Consider the following 26,153-nt stretch of genomic DNA (forward strand, 5'->3'; position numbering starts at 1 on the left):
TCGGACTTCAAGTTTGCCCAGGCTATGAAGGTCTGAAGCCAAAACAGGGTTGCGTCAAGCGAAAAGCAAATCAAACCTTCCTTGGTTCAGGGTTCCCTCGGCTACTGCAGTTCACACCAATGTTTTTGAGAGGGGCCCAGCTGGTAGCTCACATGGGTTTGCAAACAAGTATTTCCTGGGATCACCATTTGTTACCACTTGGGCTCCTGCAGGGGGCCATCACCCTGGAAGTTGCAGCAAAGCTCCTCAGCCACAGAGAAGAACTGACAATTGGTCACGGTTTCCGTTATTAGCTGCCACTGAAGCCATGGCAACCACTGAAGGCACGGCTGCTGTAGGGGCACTGAGCGTGATGTTGGGGTGTGTCTGGCCAGTGGGTGCCACCAGCTTGGTCCTGCCAATGGGGCTGTTGCCTACAACAGATGTCGCCCTGATGCTGGTTCTGGGGTGGGTTCTTCTACTGCCTGGGGGTCAGCTGCCACCCAAGTTGGTCTACACATGCTGATATGCATCCTGCTTCCCAGGGCCACAGTCTCACTGTGTCCATGATGCCCAGAAATGGCCTCATCGAAGAAGGGACAGAACTTTTCATTCACTTTCAGGCCATGAGCTCATCCTTCAGACCAAAGTAGTGCTGCATTATGCTCCCAGAGTGTTATAGAGACTTTTGCACAATAGCAGAACTTTCCATCTGTACTTGCTTCCCCATCTCACCCATGAAGACCCCGCAGCTTGTTCACCAGGAGATGAACCAGCGGAAACATCTATGCCCGGGCGCCATGCTGTTTGCTCCTCCCACACTGAACCAACCTGGCGAGCACTTTCCTAGGGCAGCGTCCCTTCCTGGGACCATAAATCTATCTCCAATCCTCCCTCCAAATTCCAGCCAGAAGCACAGTTTGTAAACCCATTTTGTTGAAGTGTAACAGCATAATTAATGAAAGACTTTCAAGGATAAAAGTAAATTCCATCAGTATGAAATTTTGTGCCAAATAGAAAGGTTAAAAATAAAGGACACACCATTTCCATGTATTAAGAGTTTTCATGTAATTTTTAGCAGATGCAAATGAGTATCAAATTGTCTAGATGTTTAGATTCCATCAGACACATTTCAGAGGGATGTGTACTTTTCGTCTAAGATATTAACAGTTACAGTCTGTTGGAAATGGCACCCTTGGCAATCATTTAAACTCACATTGAAAAAATTTGGATGTTATCTTTAAAACAGGTGAGGAATGGCAGAGGTTTTTAAAACTTCTTTGAGGGGGAGGTGAGCTGTGAGCAAAAACGTCTGATGACCTCCAATTTAGCTTGTTTTGCAAAGATGTTCTAAACAAGTGAATTTTATTTCACAGGTGGTTTTTTTCATGGATATATTTCATATTGTGTTTGTTTAAATTTGCTTTTCACTGGAAACCCTGAAGAACAACAATTGTATTAGAAAGTGACGTTAATTCGATGCATCCTCTATCCTTAAGGGGCTGCTCAACCTACCATATTGGATATTTTCCTTGAGGAAGCAGAGCTCAGATTACGAATCTCTAGATGAAGGAATACACCTGGTAGGGAACCACATTAACACTTCTTTTTTACAGCTTGATCTGTTCTCATTCTCTGCTGCGTGTTTCTTCTGCTTTTTCATGTTAAAAAAAAAAAGTTGGCAAAAGTCAAGATTGGCATGGAGGATGAGTGGGAAGGGAACAGAATTAGCAAGGAATCCTTAGTCTTCCCTGTGAAGTTATTTTCATTGCCACGCCAAGGAGAGAAGAGTGAAGAAGAAATGGGGAACTTGATTATCAAGAGAACCTCTTCCTGATTGGAAACAGAATAACTGTCCCAGGAAACACTGGTTCCTAGGCTGTGCCTTTTCCTTGAACATCTTTAATACTCCTTATCTGCTGGTTACAAGAGAGACAGCGACTCTTTTGTTGTTGTTGTTGTTGTTGGGGGGGAGGTAATTAAACCTACTTATTTATTTTTGGAGGAGATGCCAGGGGTTGAACCCAGAATCTCGTGTGTGCTAAGCATGTGCTTTACCACTTGAGCTATACCACCCCCCGCCACGATTCTCTCTTTTCAGTGACTGGAAAGGGGGAAGTTCATTTTCTCCCTTGCCCTGGTAATAAACACTAGGGTCACCTTTAATGGCGAAAACTGGAAATGTAGCCAGTAAGGAATTAAACTGATGCCTATGTACTTGTATTTATTTAACTCATGTTCTAAGTTACATCTACTCTAAAATTTGTGGGCAGACCTTGAGAAACTGTATTTGTTAGAGAGTGATACTGACAAGCTGATGCACAGATTTACATGCATACACACACACATCCACACATGTGTTTAGTGGGAAACATTTATCTTCGCTCCTTGTGCTCTGAAGATCCGCACCGCAGTCTCAAGAACAGCCCAGGTGGTTGGTTCACTTTCTACAATCAAGCCTTCAAACACCATTGTTTAGCACCAAAATTGTCGGCTCTGTGTCAGAGAGGAAATGATCAAGGTCGCTGTCAAGTCTGTTCTTGTCAAGTCCAGCTTCCAGGTGAGGACCTGCACGCTGTCATATCAAAACACATGGAGGTGGTCACTGCACGTGCTGAGCCCTGAGTAAATGTGTGTCTGTGAGCTCCCTGCCCAGGCTTCCTGGATGCCCAGCCCAGGAACCAATATTTCTTGCTCTAATGACCTAAATGTGTGTCCTCTGGTAGGTGGGCCAAAGGGAACCTGAAAGAACCATGGAGTTTCCATAGAGTCACAAGGCAAGTTCATCTCACAGCTGTCGTGGAGTCAGATGACCAAGTTGGACGCCCCTCCCCTGCTGACCCGAGCTCTGTAATGATTAGACTGTCACCTTAGGGGAAAGCCTATCGGGCCACTGGGCATCACTGTTCCCCGCTCTGGGTCAGAAAGTTATGAATGCAGATTCCACGTGGAGGCTGGAAATCGTTACCCGCAAAGCTCCACCTCTGAATAGCCCTGAGGTCCGTACATCAAAGCTGGCCTCTATTTGCTTGTTTTTCTTGGCCAAGCGGGAGGAGGAATGTTGGAGAGGCCAGGACCTTCCCATAGAGGAGCAGGGCCCCGACTTGGTGTGTTGATCATAATTCCTTTCGGAGCGAATTCCGCTGCAGGTCAGCTGGCTCGGGCACAAGTGTTCACAGCTGCACGAAGGGTGTGCAGGGGACATAATGGCTGCTGTGTGCGCTGGAGAACAAACAGTCCCACACAGGCCTGGGCCTGAGAAACAATGGGGCGGCAAACAGCCTTCCAAACAATGCCTTTATTTCCTGCCATAACCCTGGGTGAGATGAGGCCCGGCAGGCTGGTTCCACCTGACCAAGAGGGGGAGTTCATTAGGAATGAAAGACACGTGAAAAGAGAGGTGGCAAACGTTGGTTTTTTTTTTTTTTTTAAATCCTTCTGCAGAGCAAGATATAATTAAAACTATTTTTTTAATGCCCAGATAAAACAGTGTGATAAAAATACTGGAGAGGTGTTAGCAGCTATTTCAGGTTTAAGTCTTTCTGACATTAAATGTTGTGATTCACTCTCTATGCTAAAAATATTGGCGTGAGCCACCCTGGGCTTCTCTGTTTCCCAGCAAGGCAGCTGGCTTTCCCGCAAACTCGCCTCTCTGCCCTGCCTGAGCCTGCATCCTCATGCAGGTCAAAGTCCTCCTGGGAGCTGGTTTCAGACAGCTCCCAGCTAATGCTAATGCTAAAATAATAATAATAATAGTAGTAATAATAATAACAACAACAATAACATCTCCCAAGCACTTACGGTGGAGCAGGCCCACTTTTTTTTTATGGTAATATAATGCATATTTATTTATTTAACATTTTTTATTGATTTATAGTCATTTTACAATGTTGTGTCAAATTCCAGTGTAGAGCACAATTTTTCAGTTATACATGAACATGTATATATTCATTGTCACGTTGTTTTCTCTGTGAGCTACCGTAAGATCTTGTGTATATTTCCCTGTGCTATACAGTATCATCTTGTAATCTTCTAATTCCTAGAATCCTCATGAGAGCCCTCTGAGGTGGGGGGTGCCATTGTTCATCCCATTTTACAGATGAGGAAACTGAGGAATGGAGAGGTTAAGCACCTTGCCCAAGCTCATAACCTGTAAGCCTGTTCCAATATACACCCAGAGCCACCCCGGAACCCGCTTTGCCGGGCGGCTTTCCACCTGTGCAGGTAATCGCCTCACCCCGTGTTTGTGACGAAATGGCACCCACAGCTCTTGCAGGAGACGGGCATTGAGATGAATTCCAGGGTAGGGAGTACTTTGAGGAGATACAAGAGATGAGTGGGAAAGACACCTTGTTAGTCTGAGAAGGGACTGCATTTGGAGCTGCAACTCCAACAAGACTGCTTACTTACCTCCACGGCTGACAATTACTCAGACCCAAGGAGATCCTTCGTGGAGCTGTTCAGAAACATGCCCCATGCACAGTGCTCCTGGCCGTTCCGGGCTGGCCGGGCTGGCCCTGAGCATCAAATGTGCTCAATACTGTTCATGACGTTGGGCGAGTCTCAGGGGTCAAAAGGCGGCAGGGAGAAAGGACAGGCCAGCTAGAGAGCATCACCAAGATGGAAATGGATACAGGGGGCTTTGGGACTAACTGAGAGAACCTTTAGAGACAGTCCAGCCACCTCCTTATTTTATAATTGAGGGGCCGAGGGGTGGGGAGGTGGAGGGACCCCAGCTCATATCACTCGGGTGGTTCAAGGCAGAGTCAAGAGTAAAACCGAGGTCTGCTCTCTCCACCTGCAGGAAAGAACCAACCCAGTCAGAACCATTCGTGAAATACTTACTGAAGGCTGTGCTCATTAATGCCTCGGCAGGGATGTCACAGGGAAGAGAGAGAGTGTAGGATGCCTCCTCTCCTGAGGCTTGCGGTTTCCCCGGGCAACACACGATACATAAAAGTCAGTGCTGGTGGGCTCACTGCCCCCCACCCCTGCTCCTCTCTCATGAATCCAGCCACATGCAAGAACAGAGGGGACGTGAGTTCAAGGGGGCATCAGGTTAGGGTGGCAGAACTCAGGTTCTAGAAGTGCGCCCTGGTCCACGCTGAGATGGACAAGAGGGGTGTGGTAGTGAGAAAGTAAACCACATGCACCATAGAAACAAGAACCTCTCATGCTGCAGGACAAAGGAGCAGTGAGAGTCACCAATGCAGACAGCAAACAGGCTTGTCTGGTGCTCGGAGCATGTGTGTCCACAAGGGGTGAGAAATGACATCATGAAATGAAACCGGCATTAAAAATGTTCCTGTCACACCCTGAAGCAGCTGGCCCTGTGACGTTTGAGACATGGAGGAATCTGCCCTGGTTTGAGAGCTCAGGAAATCTCTGTGCCAAGAACTAGTCAACAGGGCATCAGGCTAGAAAGATCTAGTCACCATGTTACACAAGTTTTTCTGAATAGCTTTCAGACTAGACGCAGATGACTCCAGGCAAGTGGGGAGGACCTGCGGGGGAGTCAGAGAAAAGTCTGTGCTAAGCAGTGGATGATGGATCAGTTTGGACCCTGCCATTTATCAGTTGTACAGCTTTCGCAAACTGTTAAACTTTTCTGAGCCTCAGTTTACTCGTCTGGAAAATGGGGTGAAATACGGGGCTGGCTGTGGAGGCTGACAAATGAATTGTATCACTCTCTAGTAGTTCAGCCCCCAGAAGCTGCTTTGAACCTCCCTAAGTCTCAGTTTGCTCTTGTGTAAGATGAGGGACAATAATTACTCTCTACATCAATGAGTTGTGAGGATGAAATATGATCACATGTGGAAGTGTTTAAGGCAGTGTCTGGCACGTGATGTTCAATAAATATTGGCAACGTGTGCAATGTGTGAGGTTATGGAAACGCGTGCGAAGTCCCTACCATGCGGCCGTATGTAGTGGGTGCCTATTAAATGTTAGACATCATGTGACTTTGAGCGACCAATAACTGTTTGTGGAACAAATGCTCAAAGGGGAAATGTGTCCTTTCATCTTTGAGTCTCTGGCGCCTGGCACTGGTATGTAGTGGGCGTATCAGTTTCTTGTGGCTGCTGTAAGAAATTGCCACACATTTAGTGACTTAAAAACAACACAAATGTATTATTTTGCAGTTCTGGAAAGCTTTCACTAGGTTGAAATCAAAGGTTCCTTTTAGAAGCTCTAGGGGAGACTCCGTTTCTTTGCCTGTCCCAGTTTCTGGGAAGACCACATGGGTTTCTTGACTCATGGCCTCTTCCTCCATCTTCAGTCAGGCGTGGAGCATCTCCAAACTTCTCTGTCTCTGACCCCTACTTCTGCCACCACATTCTCTTCTGAGTCCGACTCTCCTGTCCTTCTCTTATGAAGACCCTTATGATTATAACACACCCTCCTGGATAATCCAGGATAATCTCCCCATTTTACTATCCTTAATTTAATCTCAGCCGCAAAGCCCCTTTTGCCATGTTGGCAATGTAGACGCAGATCTGGGCGTGAGGGCGTGGGTCTCTCTGGGGGACCATTGTGGGTTGACTGCACTAGGAGTGAACGAACAGCATGTTGGGTGCACGTCAGCATGTCCAACCTCTGTTCCCCAAATGACCTTGCCCAGTTCGTCTCATACTGAACAACTTTGCCCTGAACCATGTGTAAATTCAAGGACATCTGACTTCACAAGAGACTTTTCCAGATGCAGGCAGTTTAGCATCCTGGCCTTAGAGAGAAGGGCAGTTCCTGTTGTAGGTCAGCATCCAGGCTCTCTCTTCTTCTCAAGTTAGTTATAAGCATCTTGACGGTCACTATCGCCAGTAAGTTTACTTGCCTCTTATTAACTCATTTTTCATGCTGGGTTTATAGATGAATAAAGCAAGGTGCAGAGAGGGCTGGCTGGGCCTGGAATTACAGCTCAGTGCTGCAGAAGTCAGAATCCCTTGGGTTCTGAGTTTCGGCTTCAGCATTCATGTCTTCGCCTCTAACTGGAAGAGTGGAACCTCTCAGGTTTTACTTGTGTAGGTTACGGCTTAGAGTTATGATGAAATCAAAACTCTCTTTGTTCTCCTCTGCGTTGGCACACTTTCTGTTTTCAGGGCTGGACTTGAAGGTTGCTGTAAGAAGAACGTCTGTGAACTTGTGACACTACACAAATAGGGACATGGCACCTCTCGGGTGATTTCTCCCCAGCGTGGAAATGATTTACCAAGTCCTCTGCTTCCTGATGAAACACTGGAACTTCTTTGAAAAGTTTTAACTATAGTCAGTTCAAAGATGGTTGCCAAAATAATTTGTACTTAAAAACAAAAATGAAAAAAAAAAAGCCATCTGTTCAAGTTAGAATAGCACCACAATTATTTTAACCAGCATTCTGATTAGGGTAAGTTCAAAAACTAAGGTTTTGTACCCTTCTAACAAAATCAAGGTTCAAACAACTATTACCTGGCCATAGAAATGATCAGGGATTAATTAAAATATATTGTGAAGGACGAGGACTGAGACAAAGTGGAATAGGATGCTCAGAGATGAAGGACAAGAGAAAGTCAGCATTAAGTAAGATTTACATGTGATCAAATATTTGTATATTGCATATGACTGTGCTGATTAATGCTAAGTGCTAGGAGTTGTGCATAGATACCTTTTTTTTAACATTTTTTATTGATTTATAATCATTTTACAATGTTGTGTCAAATTCCAGTGTTCAGCACAATTTTTCAGTTATTCATGGACATATACACACTCATTGTCACATTTTTTTCTCTGTGAGTTATCATAACATTTTGTGTATATTTCCCTGTGCTATACAGTGTAGTCTATTCTACAATTTTGAAATCCCAGTCTATCCCTTCCCACCCTCCACCCCCCTGGTAACCACAAGTAAGGTATCCACAGACTTGTGGATACCTTATTTTTTTAAGCCTTACAATACTAGGAGATAAGCATTGTTTCCATTGAACTGAAGCTCAGAAAGCTTAAGCCCCTTGTCCACAGTTTACACTTAGTGATGGGAAATCTGGACTCATACGCAAGCCTGCCTGTCTGCCCATAACCTCCTGTGCTAGTATTCTAGGCTGAGATGAAGAACAGGGTTTGTTCCGCTCCCTCATTTTAAGTATGAGTCCCAGGGAGGTAAAATGAGGTGTTGCTAGCACAGTAAATGGTGGTTCCAATGGCAGAGTGATTTCTAGTAAAGCTGATACCATCTGTTTCTCCAAAGGAAATGTCTTTCTCTGTTAGCTTATACACTTTAGGAAGCACATGCAGTCTAAGGGGCAATCCTGACGATGCTGGGGCTGGGAAGACAATGCCCCAGTTTGAGCCAGACAGGGTCGGATGAGGTAGATGGGTTATCGTCTTGGAGCTGGAGGGGTGACCTGCCCCCTTGGGAGTCACAACCATCAAATGTGAGCAGCAGTGCATTCTGGGGGCGGGGAACAAAGCCAGGGGCAGGATGGGGATGCTCAGAACCTTGGAGCCCACAGCTGAGAGCTCAGATCCAGGAGTCAGCTGAGCAGACAGAGTCTCTGCGGGCCAAGGCGAGATGGACAGAAACCGGCCAACCAGCCAGGACCCGCCTCAGCCCCCGAGGCCCCAGCACGTGCACAGCAGGTCCAGTCAGAAGGCCCCGCAGGGAGCTCCTGTGTGTGCCAGCCCCGGGCCAGAGCTCGATCACAGGTGTCAACGTCCAAGGCCAGGGTGGATTCCCTGTGAGTGAGCCTGTCCTGTCCCCTCCATGTGTAATTTGGGAACTATCACACTTGAAAGATAGCTGGTTTGTTTATTCCCAGAAACAAGGCAAGAATCTGTGTGATTGTTTTAAAAACATGCCTCATTTTCTACCTAGCATTGAGTTGGTGGTCAAGATCATTGTTTCATTTAAATATAGAGTTATCCTCAAGACACTTCACTGATTTATTTTTAATTGAAGCATAGTTGATTTACAATGTGTTTGTTTCTGACGTACAGCATAGTGATTCAGTTATAATACACACACTCATTCTTTTTCATGTTCTTCATTATAGGTTATTACAAGCTATTGAATGGAGTTCCCTGGACCTTGGTGTTTATCTATTTTGTATTTAGTAGTTTGTACCTGCTAATCCCAAACTCCCAATTTATCCCTCCTCCTCCCTTTCCCCTTTGGTCACCATGTGTTTTTCATGTCTGTATTTCACTGATTTTTAAAAGGCCAGTTTCTAGGCTAATAAAGGGCCATATTAAGTAGATGTGTATGGCTAAGGGCCAATGCCTAGTATAGACTAAATATTAAATGTTTGTTAAATTAATGAACCTATTTTGACACAAAGAGAAGTCCTATGCTTTGGGGACTCCATGGGGACACCTACATAAACCCAAAGAAATGAGGAACTAACATGTAGGTGAAACACTGAGTGTAGTAGGTAAGGGAGGAAACCATCCCTCTCTACAAAACTGAAACAGAGGCTGGCTGAGGGCAGCCCATGGAGTGAGGGGAGAGGCTCTTGGTTGAGGGTCACTTTCCACCTTCCTGGAAAAGATGCCTCTCATCTTTTTCACAGACCACAGTGCAGCAAAGGATTTATTCAGCTGCCTGGAGTCTGTGTGTTCCAGCAGCAGGTTAGGAAATGAGTTAAATGTCAGATTATTAAATGTGGCACATGGGAGCATCTGAAACCGAGATTTTAGTCATCTTGACTCTGCCTTAAACACCCACACAACAGAAGCAGAACACAGGGCGCTGGCTGAGCGGGAGAGAAAAGCAGAGAAACTAGAAGAATCCTAGAACATCCTCTGGTCTTTGTACCACACTCCCCTTCCTTTTTTTCCTTCTTCCCCAAGTCCTTTTCTCTTTATCTAAAAATGAGTCTCCCATCCCACTGGACGAGAACCAACACTTCTCTAGGCATGGGAGGGGATGAGCTAACTGCAAATTTCAAAACCTTTCATAGTAATACCGAGCTCAATTCCTTTCAAATTTCAATTCTAAAATCCCTCCTGCTGAAAATCTGGGAACTAAAACCCAATCAGATTTTCACAGGATCAATTATTTAACATCTTTGAAGCAAGTAAATAAGAAATAAGTATGCCTGTGATTTTTAGGATACTTGGAGATGACAGTAGTTTTCTGTTCCTCTCACAACAGGAAATTTTAAAGTGACATAAACTGGGAATTCAAAACCTTTCTGAAGAAATAATAATTTTATCTATCTATCTATCTACCTTTCTATCTATTTATAATTGTGCTAAAGAACACATAACAAAATTTACCATCTGAATCATTTTAAAGTGTACAGTTCAGTGGCATTAAGTACATTCACACTGTAGTGCAATATTACCAATGCCCATCTCCAGAGCTCTTTCCACGTTGCAAAACTGAAACTCCATATCCATTAAATAACTCCTCATTCTCCTCCTCTCTCTCACACTCAGTCCCTGAGCCCCTGGCAACCACCATTCTACTTTCTGTTTCTATGAACTTGACCTACCCTAGGTCCCTTGTATAAGTGGAATCATATTAGAAAAGTACTTTCTTTTTGCAGCTGGTTTATTTTACTTAGGACAATGTCCTCAAGACTTATCTATGGTATAGTAAGTGATAGGATTTCCTCCCTTTTGAAGGGTGAATAACATTCCACTGTATGGATATACCACATTTTGTTTATCCATGCATCCATCAATGGACAACTGGGTTGCTTCCAACCCTTGGCTATTGTGAACAGTGCTGCTATGAACATGGGTGTGCAAGGAAATAGTAATTGCTCAACCTAGGGCACTGTGTTGCTCAGAGAAGAAAGTGTGGATTTAAAGTTTCAGCAAGGAGTGGAAGTAGGGAGGGGAGATACTGGTGACCCTTTGAAAGATCCTCAGCATTTGAAACTCTGCCAACATCTCAAAGAATTTTGCTGAAGCATCTTCAAGTGTATGTACTAGTTTCTCTTAAAAACAAATTGTTTCAAACCAAACTATTTTCTTCTTGGGCTTGAGGATGGTATTTAGACTTTAACAAAATATTCAAGAATGGAAGATTGACACATGATATTACTAACATGTGGAATCTAAAAAAAATGATATAAATTCTATTTGCAAACCAAAAACAGACTCACAGACATAGAAAACAAACTATGGTTTCCAAAGGGGAAAGATCAGGGAGGAATAAATTAGGGGTTGGGGATTAACAGACACACATCACTGTACACAAAATAGATAAACAACAAGGCCCTACAGTATAGCACAGGGAACTATATTCAATTTCTTGTAATACCATACAATGGAAAAGAATCTGAAAAGAAAAAATATATTTGTATTTATATGTATAACTGAATCACTTTGCTGTACACCTGAAACTAACATTGTAAATCAATTACACTTCAATAAAAATTTTTTAAAAAAGAATAAATATTGAAAGAGGGAGTAGAAATATATGAATTAAAACACTCTAAACCATCAAGTATTCAAGTGAACCATCCACTTATTAGGAAGCTAGAGTAATTCCATGCAAAGCTAAGTGTAAAATAAGTTTTGTCTTATCTATAACCAATACCAACCTATACTGGATGTCAACATCTTTTTTCTAAAATTCATTTTGGTATTCTTAAGTATCTGGAGTCAATTATTACCTCGTCTGCCCAATTTGATTACAGTGTATTTTTTTTTTAAACTCCTGGGTTTTTTTTTTTTTTCCCCAGAAAAATGAAAACGCAAACAGGTAGAAAAAAAGTGGCTAGAGCTAATGGTAATCTTTTCTTCTGCCTGAAGAAACAATAGTAGAAAATTTTAAAAAGATCTTATTTAAGTGAATGTAGTCCCTGTTGCAGGCAACAAGTCTATTCTCCCCACGCCCTATTTGAAGATTAATAAAAGACTAGACTAAAGCATTAAACATTAAAAAATTCAGAGGCATGTTTCAAGAACCTTTAGTTGTGAAAATATCATGCATCGTTTATCTCTGTTTGAAGGACTGTGAGTCAGAAAGGATGTGAAAAACATCTGGGTAGAAAACAATAGCATATCTAGAGATCAATTTCACAATGTCTGATCTTTATCTTCTTTTTAGTGGTTGTCAAAGAGACTAAAAAGTTTGCAAAATCCAAAATCCCCTAAAATACAGATCTGCATGTGACATGTACAGGACCCGTGTTTTGCTGTCTTGTCATTCATTCACAATTATTTTCAGTTCTCTTTTTTCAAAGTTGGCCCAACCCAGAACAAATTAGCAGAAGAGATTTAGGAACTGATCCTTATAAAAATTTATTGTGCAATATAAGACCAAATTTCTGTCCGTGTTAAACTTTAGGAAAAAAAAAATTAAGATGCCAGGGTTAGACGACATGAACAGAGTGACTCAGAGAAAGACGGATGTCTGCCAAATGCAGAAACATGCTGTCCAGAAAAATCACTGATTGTAAAGGACATCCTCTCTCTTTATGTAAGTGACCAGATGTTGCTGGATTGAATTTTAAAAAGAAAAAAAAGAAAAGCTGGTGAGTCATAGTGTGCAGACACATTTAAGCAAAGTTTAGCAGCTCTTTTAATTAAAGCACCTTGTGGTATGTGTAATGAACTATGTAACAAAATGAGAAAATACAGATTCTCTGCCTAACGGAAATTTAAATTTAAGTATTCAAAATACTATTTAAGCCACAAGGATCTTGAAAATAATGCCATTGAAAATAGATGCCGTTTAAGTGAACAAGCGGTTAAATACACAGTGTGTGATTAAAAAAATGACATTAGGGCCAATCAACCTAAAAATGTCTTGGGAGACATTTGGCTTTCAATAATAATCCAAAGGATCACTTTGTTCATCAAGTGTGTACTGATACGGAGAAATTCATGTGCATGTATATTTTAAACACCAGAGAAAAATGCCTTTTATATGTGCCCATTTAGAACATCTTAATAGCTTCATATAATCTGAAAGGCTTTGAGAGGTCTGGGCTGTCATTTCTGTGACCCTCCACTTCCCTCTGCATTGTTATGACTCATAGTGCAGCTTGGAGAAATTTTTTTTTTAATGTCACAGTTTAGTATTAGTGTCTGACTAGTCAGAGAATTGAGAAAATGTCCTTCTTACAAGGGAATAAATCCAGATGCCACTTTAAGCCGTGCCTTTTCTTTCATTCCATGGAGACTGGGAACCCTTGGATTTGATTTTCATGAGTTCAGCCCTTACCTCCTACACATTCGAATGAAACCCTAACAATCCCAAACCTCCCCCCAAGCCCGGGATTTCCCTCTAAGCTCCTTTATTCTGTCTTTAGAGACATAATATCACTTTCCCTTTTTGCAGCTTTCTGATCCCTTCTTATCCCCTATCTTGCTTTTTAAAATGTGTTATTCCCAGAACTAGTGCTGGCACACTGGCAAGAGTCAAATTAGTTCTTGGGGCCACAGGACAAAACAGTTTTATTAGCCCCACTCCATGAGATCAGTAGACATTTATCAAATGTCTCCTGTGTATCCATCACTTCGTAGGTACTGGGGACAAAGATGAAATGATACAGTTACTGCTTCTCTATCATTTCTGGGGGTGTCTCCACAGCTGAATGTTTATCTCTTGGGATGGATACACATGATTCATGAGGGCGGACAGAAAATACTAAAACTTCTATTTATGTTTCTTAATTTAAGTCTAAAAATAAGAAACTAAGCCTTGCTAGTGTGTGACATGCTCACTGCCATGGGGGCCCTCACTTGGCCCATATGTCAGATGTCACATGTCAGGTACAGTATTTAAAATATCTGGAACCTACAATGTCAAAGGGTTGACAATACAATGACATACAATACTGTGTCACATGTGATGTTTCTGGTTAAATTGATTTGGGATTGCATTACCTGGTTTTATTTTCTCTAACAGCTTTATTGGGATATAATTGATATGAAATAAGCTTCTCATATTTAGCATCTACAATTTGGTCAGTTTTAACATACGTATGTAACCGTGAAGCCATGCCTGAATTCAAGATAATTTGACACTGACAAAATTTCCTCCTGTCCCTTCAAAATCTTCTCTTCTCACCCCTCCCTGCCTTTGCCTTCCCAGCACCTGTCCCCAGGCAGACACTGATCTCCTTTCTGTGACTATACATTGGTTGGCATCTCCTAGAATTTTCTGTAAATGAATCACACAAATAGTCCTTTTTTTTTTGGTCTGGTTTCCGTCACTCAGCATAATTATTTTAAGATTCATTTATGTTTTAAAATGTATACTAGTGCATTCTTATTGCTGAGTGGTATTCCATTGTATGAATATATCTAAATTCTATTCTCTATTCACCTATTGATGAACATTTGGAAGGTTTCCAGTTTTGTCTATTAAAAATAAAGCTGCTATGAATATTTTCGGATGTTAAAGCAAGCTTGCCATTTTGGGATAACCCTCACTAGATCATGATGTATTATCCTTTTTACATATTGCTGAATTCAATTTACTTAAGTTTTGTTTAGAATTTTTTGCACCTATGTTTATGAGAAGTATTCACCTGTAGTTATTTTCCTTAATATGTTTTTGTCTGGTTTTTGTACCAAGATAATGTTGACATCATAGAATCAGTTGAGAAGTAGTCCTTCTTCAATTTTCTGGAAGAGTTTGTGTATAGTTGGTATTATTTTGTCCTTAAATGTTTGACAGCACTCACCTGGGAAGTCTTCTGGACACAGTTTTCTCTATGGGATGTTTTTTAAGTACAGATTAAATTTCTCCAATAACTACAGAGCTATTCAGGTTATTTATTTCCTCTTAAGAGGGAGTTCAAGTCTGTACATTTCACCTGACATCAAATTTATAGGCATATGAAGTTATTAATATTTCCTTATTGTTTATGTGGGAATCTGTAGTAATGTTGGATCTCTTATTCTTGATATTGGCAATTTGTATCTTCTCTCTTTTTTTCTGGTTAGTGTAGCTATGTTTTATCAATTTTATTGATCTTTTCAAAGAACCAGTTTTTTTTTCATTGATTTTCTCTATTGATTTTTGATTTTCCATATCACTGGTTTCCACTCTCCACCCAGGACCATCTCCTTCCCTCACCTTCTGCTCACCTGGTTGAGCACAGACCAGGGCTCACACATTACCAGCCCAAGTGGCTGTCCCACCCAGGGAGAACACGAACTCTCAAGCCCAATAACTAGATGCCTGATCAATACAATGATTATGACTATACATATTATAAAGGAAAAACTATGCTGAACAACATTTACCATCTGAAGGAGAATCATTGAATTACATGGACCAGAAATTTAAAAGAAGCAAGATAAGTTTACTTTCAGAGATGAGGGAAAATAATGTGTGACATAAATCAATAACAAGAAATCACTTGTAAAGACCTGTATTAGAGATAAAAAATACAATGGTTATGACAAAGAACACAGTGAATGAGAAGGGCAGCAGGTGGCCGTGGCGGAAGAATGCAGCAGGGAGGGACTAGACCGTTGTGAGCAGCTTTCCCAGAACGCAGCAGGAAAGGGCACAGAGTCAAATGATAAAAGCCAAGGAGGGCCCAGGACTGAAGTGAAAGTGCTTCCATCCGGAGAGTGGGGCTCCTGCGAGAGAGGAAGAGAAAACGAGACTTGAAATAGTTGAAGGAATAACGAGAATCAATTTCTCAGAACTGAAAAAAGAGACAAAAAACTTTCAGACTGAAATGTCCAAGAGCACCAAACAGGAGAGAGAAAGCAAGAGGTTTCTCAAAGCTTCTGGAGAGAGAAAGCAGATTCTCTCCAAAGAAACAGAGATCAGACTGACATCCCACTTGTCCACAGCGATCGGGATGTAAGAAGATGGACCAATTGTACGTGGAAAAATATTGAAAGGAAAGAACTTTAAACCTAGGATTTTACACCCAGCCAATTTTTCATTCAAATCTGAGAACACAGTAGAAAATATTCATGGGCATACAAAGCCTTAGAAGGTTTATCATAGAAAGACCACGTTGAAAACATCCTTGAAAGAAGTATTCAAACAAGAAGAGAAACAAAGCCAGGATGTACAGGGCTACATAGTAAAGGTGATCAGACACCTTGGTAGAATTTACGGTGTGTTAAAAAAATAAAATTACTAGGAATAAATAATAAGAAAAATGATACACACAATAACTTAGAACTAAAACTCTGGACACTAAGAGCATGATCATATGCATAGTGTTTAACTTCCTGGGGGAAGATAGACATTAAGAAAATTCTAAAAATTATGAACATGAGCATGGGTCTTAGGTTAAGGCCAACAACCATGAGAATGAAAATAAACGATATAACTTTCAAACCAGCATAAGAAATAAATCTAGCCAATGAAATCCATGAAGAAGAGAAAAAAAAAGTACTACAAAGTAAAAAATATGATCTAAAAAGGCAGAATTTAAGTCCTAATGTATCAGTATTTACAAGAAATGTACTTAGACTGAAATCTGTAACTTTACAGAGATTTATCAGGAAACAAAAAGTTTAAAAACCAAAAAAACAAATAATTCAACTCAAGTAGGTTTTATTTTATTTTATTTTATTTTATTTTATTTTATTTTATTTTATTTTATTTTATTTTTCAGAGATAACAATAGAACATGAAACAGAGCATAAAAGAATAGAAGTATCTTTCAGTCATAGTTCTTAGAACAGAGGTTGGTCAACTTTTTCTGTAAAAGGCTACTGAGTAAATATTTTTGAGTTGGTAGGCCACATATGGTGTCTATTGTATACTTTTTCTTCCTTTCTCTCCCTGTCTCTCTCTTTCTTTGTTCTTTTTTTTTTTTTTTTTACAACCCTATACAAATGAAAAATCACTCCTTGCTTGCAGGCCGTATGAAAACAGGGGCTGTGGGCTGGATTTGGCCAGGGGGTTACACTTTGCCCACCCCTGTCCTAGAAGCAGACCTGGAGAGGATGATTCAGGTACACTCATTCTTTGGTGGTGTGTTGAGGGAGTGCTCCGAGGAGAAAAAGTGATGAAGGCAGGCCAGGACAGAAGCTAAGCAAGGATGTGAAAGCTTCAGTCTGATCCCACAGGGAGTTCTGGAGCTTGAAATGCACCACAGAGAGTCCCACTTGGCCTTTTGTGGTGCTCCCGTCTGTAAGTCATTGGCTGTGACTACCTTAGGGAGGGTGTATGTATCCATCTCCAGGAAGCAGAGAAGCTGTAGCAGCCAATACTCATGGGATCTGGAGGATGTGTAGAGCCTGGAAAAAATGGATCCACTAGAAGATTAACAAAACTAATGTGGTTTCTTTGGGGCAAAACAAAAAAAGGTTATTAGAAGCAAATAAAATTTGTATACGTGTAATTGAATCACTTCACTGTACACCTGAAACTAACTTTGTAAATCAATTACACTTCAATAAAAAATTTAAAAAGCCAAAAAAAGAAAAGCAAATAAAATATGGAACAAAGAAAAGAAATGACTATATACTTTGAGATTTTAAAAAAGTAGTGCAAACTTCAATATACAGAGAATCCCTATCTTATACAAGTTGTTCTAGAAAACACACAAAAAAGTGAAAGCTGATGTCATTTTTGAAGATAGAATAATTCTGATTCCAAAACCAAATAGGGATAATAGAAGAAAAGAAAATTATAGGACCATTTCATATTTAAACATAGGTGCACAAAAATAGTAACTAATGAAATCCAGTTGTATAATTACCCAGAGGTCAGTGCGTAGGGCTGAAAATTCCAACCCTCTAATCACTTGCTCTCTGGGGCTCTCTACTCCACTACAAGTCACCTCATTAGCATAAACTCAGGTGTGATCAGAAGAGGTTTGCTATGAATAACAAAAGACATCCCTATCACTTCGGAAATTCCAAGGGTTTTAGGAGCTCTGAGTCAGGAAGCAGGGAAAAAGACCAAATATATTTCTGATCACACCACACCATCTTTTCTTACCCTCACCTGCTGTCATCTATCAGTCTGCAGACACACTTTCTAGTGTCCATGAACGTAGTCCTGTGTACTGAGTACTGACTCAGCAGTCCAATAGCACCGCTTCAATTTTGGGCTTTAAACAAAGCTGTGTGATGCTGGGTAAGTGATTTAATCTCTTGGATGCTCATTCCCTGATCTCTAAAGTGAAGATGCCAATTCCTACCTCTGAGTTTTGTGCTAAATATTACACCGAGTTATTGTCAGGTTTCTGTATAGCTCATGAGCCACAGTAGTTGCAGCCACATCTTTCATGACATGTCAACACACCCAATGCCTGGGCTTGAATCTTTCACAACGTGCTTTGTTATGCTCATGACAGATCTCTTTTGAATACAACTATAAGGATTTGTGCAATCACCCAGTAGCTATGTCATGTAAGTTATTTTCTCCAGCTGTTGATGAATATTTTTCATGTGGCAGAACCAAAATCCTTGTTAAAGATAAGACAAATTACATCAATTTCTTTATCTGGTTGACCAATTCTGTCATTCAATATTAGGAGATCAGATAAATCAAGGCTTAAAGACTTAAACATTAAGATAAGACACTATAAACCTCCTAGAAGAAAACATAGGCAAAACATTCTCTGACATAAATCTTAGCAATGTTCGCCTAGGGCAGTCTACCCAGGCAATAGAAATACAAGCAAAAATTAACAAATGGGACCTAATTAAACTTATAAGCTTTTGCACAGCAAAAACTATAAACAAAACAAAAAGACAATCTATAGAATGGGAGAAAATTTTGCACATGATGCAACTGACAAGGACTTAAATTCCAGAATATACAAACAGCTCACACAGCTCAATAACAAAAAATAAACAACCCCATCAAAAAAAATGGGCAGAAGACCTAAACAAGCAGTTCTCCAATGAAGACATACATATGGCCAATAAGCACATGAAAAATTCTCAATATCACTAATTATCAGAGAAATGTAAATCAAAATTACAATGAGATGTCACCTCAAACCAGTCAGAATGGCCATTATTATAAAGTCCACAAATGACAAATGCTGGAGAGAGTGTGTAGAAAGGGGAACCCTCCTACACTGCTGGTGGGAATGCAGTTTAACGCAGCCAGTATGGAAAACAGTATGGAGTCTCCTCAAAAAACTAAAAATTGACTTACCATATGATCCAGCCATCCCCTCCTGGGCATGTATCTGGAGGAAACTCTAACTCAGAAAGACACATGCACCTCAATGTTCATAGCAGCTCTATTTACAACAGCTAAGACATGGAAGCAACCTGAATGTCCATTGACAGAGGACTGGATAAAGAAATGTGATATCACACACACACAAACACACACACACACACACACACACACACAAGTGGAATACTACTCAGCGATAAAAAGAATAAAATAATGCCATTTGCAGCAACATGGATGGACCTGGACATTGTCATACTAAGTGAAGTAAACCAGAAAGAGAAAGAAAAATACCATGTATTACTTATATGTGTAATCTAAAACAATGAGACAAATGAACAAAACAGAAACAGGCTCACATAGAAAGCAAGCTTGTGGTTACCAGGGGTAAAGGATGGGATGGGGATGGATAAATTGGGAGTTCAAGATTTGCAGATACTACCATATAGATAATAGATAAACAGCAAGGTCCTACTGTATAGCACAGGGGACTATATTCAATGACTTTGAGTAACTTGTAATGAAAAATAATATGAAAAGGAATATCTATCTATCTATCTATCTATCTATCTATCTATCTATCTATTTATCTATCTATCTATCTATATCTGAATCATTATGCTGTACACCAGAAATGAACACACTGTAAACCAACTACACTTAAATTTTAAAAATTAATAAAAATAGATAAATCAGAGCAGTTTTCATTGTAAAATCCTGTAGGTTAGTACTGAGTAAACTGTTGTTTAAAAAATGCATTAATTGATTTGGTGAGTACTAGTTCTAGTATAATATATATAAATATATATATTAGTATAGTGTTTTAAGGAGCCCCATCCTGAATCAGTATCTTGGCCAAATTATTATTCAATTTTTTTCATATAAAATTGGAACTACTAAAATTTCAGTATGAATTTACATCTATAGTACACTTGGCAAGCAAAAACTATTTTACTATGTTTTTTATATTTCAAACTTAAGCATCTTAATAGAAATAAAACTGCTCTCTCAAAGTCTTCTTAATCTAAATACTATCAGTGGGAAGACGGGTCTTTCCATCTTTGTAGTCAAGGTGTGCTACTGTCTGCTGTTCTTCTCATCATCTCGTATTTCCCACGTGGCCAGATGGTTATTTTGTAACCTTTAAAAATCTATGCAAGCAGGCTTGTTTCAATTATGCATTATGGCTACTGAATCATTAATTCCTTCACTCATCTTGTTAGTAGGGAAATGTGCAGGCTACATAGGCTTTTTGTGGCAGGTTTCATTTTCAGGTTTCTGAAGATGGCCATAGCGACATTTACCCCATCGCAGTTGATCTTCTTACAGTAGGATGCTGCTACACTTCCACCGAGTGACGGCAGTCTCTGTTGCCTCCCCTTGAACTCGGACAAATCTCTGTATCTCTTTGACTAACAGAATACAGTGGGAGTGAGCCTGTCATGTAAGAAGCAATGTGGCTTTCACCCGCTTCTGTCTGTTTCTCTGTCTACACTTGCCTTGGGAGCCCCCGCGCCACGTTGTGAGGAAGCCCAAGAAGAATCCCAGCCTCAGCTGAGGTTCCAACCAACAGCCAACACCAACCGCCAGACAGGCCTTCAGATCGGAGCGAGGACACACAGAACTTTCTGTGAGCATGGAGATTTTCTGTTTTTGCTAAGATGAGGCTCTTGAGCAATGGTAATGTAGCTAGTGTGAATGAGGAAGTGAATTTTAAATTTGATTTGACTTTAATTTAAATATAAATAACATGTGTGCTACCACCTTGGATGGTTTCGTCCTCAGCCTTTGAATCTTCCTGCTAAAGCAACAAACATCTAGGAGCAGAAACAAGCCAGCCCCACTGTGCTCTCCCTATATTCTTAAGTCTTGGGAGCATGAATAATAATAAATAATAAGTTTTGGTTTAAGCTACTCAGTTTTCAGGTAGTCTGTTACACAGCCATCAATAATGAATACACTCTTTCTACTATTTTGTTTGATGTTTTGTTCTCTGTGGCAAATAAAAATGCACAGGTGTCTCTCATCTTTTAAAAGCCCTCTAGCTATGTTCTGTGTCTCTTCTCTTCACAGCCAGGTTTCTTGAACAAGTCGTCCACACTTACTGTCCTCACTCAGTCAACACCCTCTAGGATCTGGATACAGATGAGGTCACAGATGAGTTCAGGCTTATTCCTCTCACTTGGAAAATGCAGGACTTCAGCACCACACCCTGACTCCACGTTCTCCCCTACCTATTTCTGAGTGAAGCTCACCCTGGCAGAAAAAAGCCACCCCCCTACTGGATGAGAAATTGAAAAAAAAAGAAAAAAAACCCCCAAAATCCTTTCCTGATGGACTAGAAAAAGGTAACCCTTTTAAGAAAAGGACACCCCTTTCTGGGTGCTGATGGGGTTCATGGCTTGGTAAGTGGAGTGTGGGCTGGATTTCAGCCCCTCGCGTCCCCTCGGCCAGGCATCCTTGCTCAGGGCACCTGCAGCTCCGGCAGTGGGACAGCCCACACAGTACCTGTGTTTCCGGGATATGCAGAGTTTTCTCCCAAGTGTCCATCTGCATTCCTCTCGTGGGCTGCTCTGGTCCTCTGTGGATGCCTGTGGCCCAGAAAGCCTCAGAAGGGGGCATCTGGTGAAGCCCTCTGGATGTGGATACCCTTCCCAGCCCAGGAGCTCACCAAACTGCAGAACCCCTGGGATCATCAAACGGACCTGCTTTTCCAGTACCTCTCCCTGCGCCAGGGCTGTGCCAGAATCCTCAGTGAAATGCAGAGATTGGCTGGCTGCCCTACTTGGTGGCGTAAAAGTGACCAGGAAAACAGCTCTTTCTGCTGGCCTCTTAGTCTACTTCCCTCCACTCATGGAGGGTGACTGGGGCCACGGAACCACGCAGCCCCCTCCACGTATATCCTCTCTCCTTACTCTGCACACCTCCCCCAGCATCAACTCCCACATCTCCCTTCCATGATCTTCTTTTCCCTTCATGAAATAAGCTGGCCCACTGGCCCTCAAATGTCATCAGGAGATCCAAATGAACTTGATGATGGCAAAGTAAGTAAAACCTCCAAGTGCTATTTTTTGCCAAAATTAGCCAGACGTCTGGGTGGAGAGTGTGGTTTGGGGTTTCAATTTCCTAGAACATACTAACATTATTACAAACATGGGTCAATAAAAAACAAAATAAAAAAAATCAGGATTTGCAGATACTGACTACTATATGTAAAATAAACAACAAGTCTCTTCTGTATAGCACAGGGAACTCTATCCAGTATCTTGTAGTAACTGATAATGAAAAAGAACATGAAAATGAATATATGTATGTACATGTATGACTGAAACATTATGCTGTTCACCAGAAATTGACACACTGGAACTGACTATACTTCAATAAAACAAAAGTGGGGAAATAGTTCCATGACAGCCGGTCTTTAGAAGTGGGGTAGGTTACCTTCTATCTCCTTGGGGAAAATCCAAGTTCACTGCACAGGAGGCTGAGGAAGTGATGGCTTATGCTCTGCAAGGCTGTTTTCAGTCTCCAGAGGACTGGGACATGGCAAGACAAATGATATAGCCACAGACATCCAAAGGTTAAACAAGACACATCACGATCTGACCTTCTCGCAGCTCACCTTGGGGGTATATCGTTCTATATGTGATACATTCCAGTCCAGTGAGAAAGGGCCAGTTTAGGATGAGGGCTTTTACTTTGTTTGAAAGATCCCCAAGTATTACTGATTATGTTGATTGTAACGGAATCCAAATTTTTCCAGGGAAACATGCCACACACTTTTCCCCCTTATTAATCAGCTTTGGAACACTAAATTAATAAATGCATTGGTGAACCATTCATCAGATGATAAACTTTTCCATTTTTGGTCCAGGCTAAATAAACTCAGTGGTATGACATAGGCTAGAGTTTTCAAGAGAAAAAGAAATACTGTTTTTCCCAAACAGTGATATTTTTGGATATCACTGTCAAAATATTACCTGATAGGAAAACATAGTGGGAAAATGATTAAACTTCTTGTGTGTTTAATGAGTTTTTCTTTTTAAGCATTAACTAGCACAAATCATTCTCAAAATCCTCTGACATAGATCAATTTCCTTTCTAATTTGAAAAATCCTATGGTTCCCAAAAGTGATAGTGATGTTTAGTAAAACTCAATATTTTAAAGAAAATATTTTAATAATACATACTTTGATGGGGAAAAGGGGCAGAAAGGGATAAAAATTTGGGAGTTTGAGATTTACAAATGTTAGCCACTATATATAAAAATAGATTTTAAAAGTTTCTTCTGTATAGCACAGGGAACTATGTTCAATATCTTGTAATAACTTTTAATGAAAAAGAATATGAAAACAAATATATGTATGTATATGCATGGCTGGGACATTGTGCTGTACACCAGAGATTGGCACATTGTAACTGACTGTACTTCAATTTAAAAAATACATACTTTGTGCCCAGTATTATATTTAAAAATCAAATGTGCTTGGATTTTTCTAGGTCCTCTGATACAAATGTGCCATAGTGGAAAATTATATTTAAAATGTTAATTTTGAGAGTTCAAGAAACTGGCCAGTAAGACGGAATTATCAACCTCTGCCTTGGATACTGATTCTTTTGAGGAACAAAGCTAGGAGGAATTCCCTTTGCTGGCTTGCCCCTTGGGATATCTGGGTGTGGTTTATTTTCTTCTCTGGCTGGAACAAAGATATGCAGGAAAATCTTCTTTTACAACTAAAATTCCTTGTTCTTACAAACAAGCTTAAGGAGGAGAAAAAAAAAAAAAAAGCAGCAGATCAAGCCTGGCTTAATCATTTGCTTATACTGGTGCATATATTGGATTTTTTCCAGGTTAACAAAAATAAAGCCACAGGGAAGATGTCTGCAGTAGTATATTTAAGCTACTGGCTCACACACATTTTAATGGCTGAAAGTATATAAAAAATGTGAAGGCGGAAGAAAAACCATAAGCAGTTATTAAACATAACAAGTTTTCTTACTCTTTATTAGTTTAAAGGAAGCTGGGACCTGATAACAATACACCACGTACAGTTCAGAACCAAACAAAGGCTGCTTCGTTATTTACTTTGCATTTGCTCCTTTTAGGAAGTGAGGAAAAAACCAAACCAAAACAAAAAAACAACAGCTCTATTGTCACTCCAGTTTATTTTCAATTAAAATCCCCATTAAATTAGAAAACATCTCATAAAACAGTGGAAATGGAAAAAAATGGCATTCAGAAAAAACTTTAAGTCCCCTAGTTTCCTAGAATGCCTTGGATTGTGTGATCGGTCTCACAAGGCCACTTTAAAAAAATAATTCAACCTCTGTGTTCATGTTTAGGATAATCCATAATTGTGTCTTTCCCTCTGATGGAAATAGAGGAAAAATTTATACTTGCTTAGTTTCGAGCATTGAAAACACTGCCCGCTCCCTCCACAATTATGGTATTTTCTCATGTCCCACGTGAATAAAAGGATGGCGCTTAGAAACCAGGGCCTTGCTGCCATTGTGTTTTTTCTAATTAAAATTCAAAGTGTTAAACACAGTTGAGTACATCCATGCATACATGACATACCGTTATCACAAACCCGGAAGCCCCAGTCGAGAGCACTGGGCAAAGGTCCGTTTCATAAAATCATTAAGATTCACAACATCATTAAGATTCACTGTACGCTGCTGTTCAGAGAGGCTTTGTCAAAGCAAATAATAATGGCCTGTCAGAAGTGCACAAACAGAAATTTATATTAAATTGTCCTTTTCCTCCTTTATTAGTCTGGGAATTGAGTCGCATTTCCAGTATATGGGCTCAGAGATTCACCTAAAATACTTGTAGGTTTTCAGATTGTAAAATATTACCAAAGTAGAATATTAAAAAAAAAAGTTTAGTGAAAAATATTTGAGTAACTAGGTGGGGGTACAGTCATTGAGCATAATGAGTTTATGAAAACACAAGAAGGTGTATCTCAGGGGTGTGAAGGTAGACTGAGCTCGTGAGTCACAAGGCGGAGTGTTTAATTTGGAGCAAGTCAGATGGAAGCATTGCTTTTTTTCCCTTAAGAACCTCTGGGACTCTTTATGTTATGTTGTAATCTCAGAAAAGAAAGCTCTCTCATTAAATTTTTTTCTTTTTCCCTTTTAAATCCTGCTGAGTGAAGAGGCCTGGGAGACAGGCTTTACGTGCTGGCTTTCTGAGTGTCGTCGTAACTAGGATGTTATCCGGAGATTCGATGGTGAAAATTCACTTCTTTAGACTCGATACTTTTCTTTGCCGTGTTCATTGATCACACATATGTGCTGAAACAATAAAGGATTTACATGCATCCGCTTCTTCACAAAATATGAGGTGCAGAAAATGGGATACAGTAAGAACAGAATGTTCTCTCGTATTCGCTTATTGTTCGTTTAAATACATATGCATGTACTTATATGTAATGTATATACCTATATGTATACATGCACGTATACACACATATATGTATACACGCACACTTATGTATATATGTATGTATGTGAAATCTAAAGAGACCCACTCAAATGCTTGACAAAAGTTTCTTCATTGGTTTAGTTTTGAGCTCGTTCCAGATCAGGTTCTGTGGGTCTGCAACACCCAGAGATGCTGAAGGTGGTGGAGTCCAGTAAGCACTGGTGGAGACAGAAGTCTCCTACTGCTACAAGCACGACTTCTAGGGTGAATGGAGAAATTGCCGTGGTAAACACAATACTGCCTCGCCTTTGACCCTTTTTGGATAGCAAGAAGTGTGTCAGAAACATTTGGATGGCAAGCAACAGGAATGGTGTCACGTTAATGTAAGCGAAAGAGGGAGTGTGATTGGCAGGCAGGCTGCTGGGGTAGCTCACAGAGGCAGATGAAGAGCAGAGTAATGAGGCAAGTGGAAGGCAGGAATGGGGGTGGCTTCAGCCCCCAGCCCATGGCTTAAGCCCCAAGTCCCCTGGTCTCTGTGGCTTTTGGTTTAAGTTTCTAATTCCTAGGCGAGAGACTGATTGTTTCCACTTTGGGTAAGATGTCTACCCCTAGATCATTCAGCAGTGGGCAGGGTCATGCACCATGTCTACGTGTTAAAACCGTTTCTCCCAAACGAGAATAGTTACGAGCTACATG

General features: G+C 40.6%; 1 protein-coding gene across 2 annotated transcripts in view; it reads right to left on the bottom strand.

The window, feature by feature from the left end:
* Positions 1–24,004: 24,004 nt before the first annotated feature.
* PRTFDC1 (phosphoribosyl transferase domain containing 1) overlaps positions 24,005–26,153 on the bottom strand; it is an 82,612-nt gene continuing 80,463 nt past the window's right edge. Inside the window, exon 9 of one of the 2 annotated variants that reach the window (XM_031444676.2) lies at positions 24,005–25,327. In XM_031444676.2, coding sequence (XP_031300536.1) covers positions 25,280–25,327 — 48 coding nt within the window. In that variant the 3' untranslated portion in view covers positions 24,005–25,279. The remainder of the gene's footprint in view (positions 25,328–26,153) is intronic. The other variant, XM_010981958.3, reaches the window with a different exon arrangement.

The sequence above is a fragment of the Camelus dromedarius genome, chromosome 26 (genome assembly GCF_036321535.1).
Source record: "Camelus dromedarius isolate mCamDro1 chromosome 26, mCamDro1.pat, whole genome shotgun sequence".
NCBI classification, from domain to species: Eukaryota; Metazoa; Chordata; class Mammalia; order Artiodactyla; family Camelidae; genus Camelus; species Camelus dromedarius.